The sequence below is a fragment of the Piliocolobus tephrosceles genome, chromosome 10 (genome assembly GCF_002776525.5).
Source record: "Piliocolobus tephrosceles isolate RC106 chromosome 10, ASM277652v3, whole genome shotgun sequence".
Taxonomy (NCBI): Eukaryota; Metazoa; Chordata; class Mammalia; order Primates; family Cercopithecidae; genus Piliocolobus; species Piliocolobus tephrosceles.
In genome coordinates, this window is record NC_045443.1 from 119,797,213 (window position 1) to 119,803,613 (window position 6,401).

At 54.3% G+C, this 6,401-nt stretch overlaps 1 protein-coding gene across 2 annotated transcripts in view; it reads left to right on the plus strand.

The window, feature by feature from the left end:
- BCL7A (BAF chromatin remodeling complex subunit BCL7A) overlaps positions 1-6,401 on the plus strand; it is a 44,012-nt gene that overhangs the window by 6,287 nt on the left and 31,324 nt on the right. For both annotated transcript variants that reach the window (XM_023205313.3, XM_023205317.3), the window contains exon 2: positions 5,986-6,067. In XM_023205313.3, the coding sequence (XP_023061081.2) occupies positions 5,986-6,067 (82 nt within the window). The remainder of the gene's footprint in view (positions 1-5,985; positions 6,068-6,401) is intronic.

Consider the following 6,401-nt stretch of genomic DNA (forward strand, 5'->3'; position numbering starts at 1 on the left):
AGGTGGGGTTGCCAGGTTTAACCAGATAAAAATACAGCACACCCAGTTAAATTCGAATTTCAGATAAACAGTGGAAGAATTAAAAATAAATGTTTTTGAGTATGTTTCATGCAATATTTGGGACACACTTATACTAAAAAATTATCTATTTATCTGAAATGCAAATTTAACAGGGCATCCTGTATTTTACACAGAGGGAAGCTGAAGCGTCTGGCAGATCATTCGGCCCCATGATCATGCCTTGGGTGGGTTTCTCCTCAGCCCTAGTGACCCCTAAAATTACCCACCCACCCACTGTCCCCTGACGCTCCCCCCACCCCCGGAAAAGCTGTGGCCTCCCTCTCATTTGGGGCAGGCTGTCTCCTCTTCTCTTTGTGGGCTGTTTCGGCAAGGCAGGCCGGTGGAATGTGAGGTGACCAGAAGATGGCTGAAGGGAAAACAAAATGGCAGGCCTCTTTTTGGGAAACTGGGCCAGGGTTTGGAGGCCCCGTGCTGGTGGAGGAGAGAAGGGGTCCAGGGCGATGGTGGGAGATGAAAGCTTGGGCTGCAGCGGAGGCTTGGAGCCCCCCCACGGTGGCTCATGCCTGTAATCCCAGCACTTTGGAGGCTGAGACAGGAGGATTTCTTGAGCCCAGGAGTTCAAGACCAGCCTGGGTAAGAGGGAGATTCCATATCTAAAAAAAAAAAAAAAAAAAAAAAAGCCAGGGGCGGTGGCTCACGCCTGTAATCCCGGCACTTTGGGAGGCTGAGGTGGGCAGATCACGAGGTCAGGAGATCGAGACTATCCTGGCAAACACAGTGAAACCCCGTCTCTACTAAAAAATACAAAAAAATTAGCCGGGCAAGGTGGCGGGCACCTGTAGTCCCAGCTACTCAGGAGGCTGAGGCAGGAGAATGGTGTGAACCCAGGAGGCGGAGCTTGCAGTGAGCTGAGATCGCACCACTGCACTCCAGCCTGGGAGACAGAGCGAGACTCCGTATCAAAAAGAAGAAGAAGAAGAAGATAAAACAAAAGAAAAAATTAGGCTGGACGTGCTGGCTCATGCCTGTAATCCCAGCACTTTGGGAGGCCGAGGCAGGCAGATCACCTGAAGTCAGGAGTTCGAAACCAGCCCTGGCCAACATGGTGAAACCCTCTCTCTACTAAAAATACAAAAAATTAGCTGGCTGTGGTGGTGCATGCCTGTAATCCCACTTACTCTGGAGGCTGAGGCAGGAAAATTGCTTAAACCTGGGAGGCAGAGGTTGCAGGGAGCCGAGATCGTGCCACTGCACTCCAGCCTGTGTGACAGAGCGAGACTCATCTCAAAAAAAAGAAAAGATCGGGCGTGGTGGCTCATGCCTGTAATCCCAGCACTTTGGGAGTCCGAGGCGGGAGGATTATGAGGTCAGGAGATCGAGACCATCCTGGCTAACACGGTGAAACCCTGTCTCTACTAAAAATACAAAAAATTAGCCGGGCATGGTGGCAGGCACCTGTAGTCCCAGCCACTCGGGTGGCTGAGGCAGGAGGATGGCGTGAGCCCACAAGGCAGAGCCTGCAGTAAGCTGAGATCGCACCACTGCACTCCAGCCTGGGCAACAGAGTGAGACTCCATCTCAAGAAAAAAAAAAAGAAAAAAAGAAAAGAAAAAAAATTAGGCATGGTGACCCTCGTCTGTAATCCCAGCTACTCAGGAGGCTAAGCCCAGAGGATCACTTGAGCCCAAGAGGTTGAGGCTGCAGTGAGCTGCGATCATGCCACTGCACTCCAGCCTGGGTGACAGCCTTGTCTCAAAAAACAAAACAAGCAAACAAACAAAATAGGCTTAGGCTTAGGCCCAGGACCCCTCAGCCTGGTCTGAGGGTTCCCTCAGTGACTTGCTGTGAGAACGGAGAAAGGTCTGTGCCTGAAAACCTCCCGTCTGTCCCAGGAGAGGCGGAGGTTTGGGCCTGAGGCCTCCCTTACCTCAGCTCCTCCAGGTTTCATCATGGAGACCTTCCTTCTAGGCACGTGGCAGGTCAGGCAGACCTGGGCCTCGCTAGGGTGAGGCTAGCCATGGGCCAGGCCTCCTGAGGTGACAGGGACTAGCCCCGAGAAGTGAGTACAAGGACAGGGATTAGAGCTCTCCTGGAGGGAGTCAGCAGGGTCCTCTTGGGCAGTGGGTAACCCTAAGATGGTCTTGTTGGCTAGCCCTTGGACCTGGACGCAGGAGAACATTCAAAACTGGCCTTAGCCTGGAGAATCTGGGATGGATTCTTGTAGTTTATATAGGAGTCCGTGCTGGGGAGGAGCATTTGAGGCTATATTCCTACTGCTGGGAACTCATTTTTGTCCTTTCCTCCCAGGAACCCAAGTGTAATGGGAAGAGAGGTGCTGAAGTCAGGGTAAGGTGACGGGGCCCCCAAGACAGGAGGCGCGGGGCACAGCCAGGGCCAGCTTTGCAGCAAGCTGGGCTGCAACCGAGGGGTCGTGGTGGTTTCTAGACCTAGTGCCTACAGGTGTCGAGAGTGAGGGTATCCGAGGGGGCCAGAGAGCCCATCTGGGGCAAGCTGTTGCTCCCCAGAGCAGGTTGGCCCGGGTCATGTTTTTAAGAGTAGCCAGAAGTCTGGAATCTTATGCGAAGATTTTTTTTTTTTTTTGAACTTTGGCAGCAGAGTTAACATTTTTAAAGTATTGTGTAGGCCAAACAAAACACGTCTGTGGACCAGTTGTTTGCCACCCTAAATATAAAGTGGGGCTCAGGCGTGGTGGCTCACACCTGTAAATCCCAGCATTTTGGGAGGCCAAGGCAGGAAGATCACTTGAGCCCAGGAGGTCGAGGCTGCAGTGAGCAGTGATCGCACCACCGCACTCCAGCCTGGGCAACAGAGGGAGACCCTATCTCAAAAAAATAAAAAATAGGCTGGGCGTGGTGGCTTATACCTGTAATTCCAGCACTTTGGGAGGCCGAGGTGGGTGGGTCACCTGAGGTCAGTCAGCCTGGCTAACATGGTGAAACCCGTCTCTACTAAAAATACAAAAATTACCTGGGCATGGTGGTACGTGCTTGTAGTCCCAGCTACTCAGGAGGCTGAGGCAGGAGAATCGCTTGAACCCGGGAGGCAGAGGTTGCAGTGAGCCGAGATTGCGCCACTGCACTCCAGCCTGGGCCCCAGAGTAGGAGTCTGTCTCAAAAAATTTAAAAAAATGAAAAAATAAGAACGTGATGAGCATAGCTTAATACCCTCATTGGTGGAGGGGAGCAATGCCCCTTTTTGGGAAGGGCTATGTGTTCTGTGGTGATGGTTTTGGGAGGCAATTGTGGGAAACCTCAGCTACTCTGCTGAACCCGCGTGCCCTCCCAATGTGTCTGTGGAATCCTGTGTCCTCCCGGGTGCTCACTTGGTGCCTTAAACTTGAGCTCCATGGCCTCTCCGGGTGGCTGCTTGGCTGAGCATAGGTCCAGCCCAGGGGTAGAGTTCTTAATGTTCTTGCCTCTGTCCCAAAGCCCCCTCAATGTCCACACCTAGAAATACAGTTTCTCATCGCTGAGGTAACTTAAGAACTCGGTGAAGAGGTTGCCAGTCCGGGCAAAGAGACGCACAAAAGCCTGGCTGCATTCAGCTTGTAGCCTGTGGTGGTCTTGAGCCTCACTGGGAAGCAGCTGCAAACTTGCATCTTGGCTGATTTGCGGCCACAAAGCCCAGATCTCTGGCACACTTTCTGCCCTGAAAGGTGTCCTGTGTGTTACAAGTCAATTACTTTTTTTTTTTTCCCCCAAACACAATCAAACCTTGAATGGGTTGATTTACTGGGAAGCTGGTCCAGGGCTCATGAGTCATGAATGGCTTTGGCCAATCTGCATGGCGTCCTGGCAATTTGTCATTCTTCCTCCAGCTTCTGTTACCTTGGCGCTCCTTTAGAAGGATTCTTGGTTTTCATGGGAAACAGAAGAGCAGGAGGTGGTGTCTGGGGTCCAAGCCCAAATCGAATTCTCTTCTGCCACTTCCTATCTGTGAGACCCCAAGCTAGTGGTATAACCTCTCTGGGCATCCTGTTTCTGCCTCTGTAAAAAGGGTGACAATCGTCCCCCTCTTGTAGCCTGTTGGGAATCCCAGGGGGAGAGGGTGTGTAGGTAAAGTGCTTGGCGTGGAGCCTGGCATGTAACAGCCTGGGCACACGATGGCTGTTGTGATGGTTGCTCTAACAACTGAGGTTCTTCCCAGGAGCACCCTGTCTCTTCTGGACACCTTCTGATGGCTCAGAATGGAGGAGGGGAAAGGTGGGCATTGTGGTTTGTCTGCTCTGCCCACAGGAGGCAGGAGACTGGCCAGTAGACTTAAGACACCTGTCTTTCCTGCATCGTTTCTGGGTGAAAAGGTGCAAGGGGTGGGGGCGGAGAGACTGGTCTCAACAGCTGTGCTGGGTGAAGGGTTTGAGTGCTGGCTGTGGGAGAATGAGTTCACCTTCACCGCCCTGTGCCTCAGTTTCTTTATCTGTCAAATGGGGAAGTTGCCATTTCCTGCCAGACGAGCCAGCACAGTACTTGGTACATAGACGGCACTAGGAATGGCCAGGCCGTAGTGTCCTCTGAGGGAACACATGGGACCCGAGCAGGCAGGGTTTTTGGGGGTGGGGTGTCTGTGGTTTCGGCTGGCTGGCTTTGAGTATGCTCTGTCATCCGGCAACCCTCATGGTGACAGGGTGGGAGTCCTGTAACCTGTCACACCAGCATGTGAGGGCCGTGTGCCCCACAAGGGGGTGACCTAAGGCTGAGTTTGGGCAGAGAATCCAGAAAAGGTGCCAGGCGGCTCACGGACAGAGGTGCTCATGCCACAGAGAATTCTTGGTTCTGGGAACTTTTGTCACCAAAATTGCTGAGGACTTGGGCAGCTGTGTCGCCTGTACCAGGGGTGTGCCTGCCCCGACAACCCCTGCTGGGGCCCGTAAATCTGCCAGCCTCTTAGCTGAGCCATCAGTGGCTCCTTGGTGGCCTCACACATCTCCTATCTGGCAGAGCCTCGATTTAGAAGCCTCAGTTCCAACCCCAGCCCTGCTTCTGGGGGGCTCTCCTGAGCCTCAGTCCCCTCGGGGGTGTGGCTGCTGGGCCTTTCGGGCTCTAAGGGACAAGTGGAGTGCAGGGAGTCAAGGACAGGAGGTGGCTGGCTGTAGCAATAATCGGAACAATGACAGTGGCTCGGAGCAGAGTGGTGGGGTGGAGGAGAGGGTGGTCATTGTTCTCTGCAATGAAAACTGGTCCTGTTTGCTTCTGTGGATTGTAAGTTTCTCCTCATCCATAAACCTGCCTCTCATAGTGGGGTGTCTGGACTTGGTCCTTCAGGCGTTTGTAATGCAGCTGGGGCGACCTTGCAGATAGGGTTGCTAGGAGCCCCGAATCAGGGGTGCAGGTCCCCTCCCACCCGGCTGCCACCCACAGATTCAGGCCGTGTAACCTCCTTTCAGGCTGAGGTCACCACTCCCTGGCTCTCCTTGGCCGCCTCGAAGGACGTTCTTCCGGCAGTGTGGGCGGCTCCCCGGCTTGCCTGCTTCTGCCTCCCTGACCTCAGACGCATTGGCCAGAGGGCAGGAGGAGCCCCGGGGTGCCCTTGGTGACGACTCCACCTCCGACGGGAGGAATCGGCCTGCTGGCCTGGAAGCCTCTCTGCTGCCCAGAAGGGTGCGGGTGGCCCAGTTCACTGGCTGAGTGGCATTGGCAGTGACACAGGGGGAACCTGGGCCTGACTCCCGCCACCCATAGGAGTCCTTGTAATGGCAGCCCCATCCTCAGCCTTTTTGGCGACAGCCTGGAGAGGGCAGCCACGCTGTGTGTTGTAACGGGGTGGAGAACCAGGCTTAGATGGATGATGTGGCCTGCCCAGGGGCTCCTGCTAGCGAGGGTGGAGCTGGGATTCAAACCCTCATCTGTGTGATCTGGAGCTTTGCTCTCAGCCCCAAGGGAGTGTGGCCTGTGTCCCCCAGGGATGAAGAGTCCGCAGTAACAGGCTCTTCCTCGTCCTCCTCAGGGAGAAGAAATGGGTGACCGTTGGTGACACATCCCTACGAATCTACAAATGGGTCCCTGTGACGGAGCCCAAGGTTGATGATGTGAGTATGGAGGGCTGGTCCCCTGGGGTGGGCCACCCGTTCGTGCTCCCCCACCATGGGGACGGAGGTTGTTCGCTGCTACCCACCGTGCTGGGGCTCTGGGACCAAGAGCCCCTGGGATTAGAAGGACCCAGCTTAGACTTGGGGAGGCTGCTGGACCAGTCCCCGCCTCTCCTACTCCAGCCCCAGAGTCTGGCCCTCAGAGCAGTGGGGGTGGGGGGCATCCTGTAAGATGTCTTCTTCTTGTCTTCATCCTGTCGTCTTCTTCTTCTTCCTTCCTCTTCTTCTTTTTCTTCTTCTTCTTCTTCTTCTTCTTCTTCTTCTTCTTCTTCTT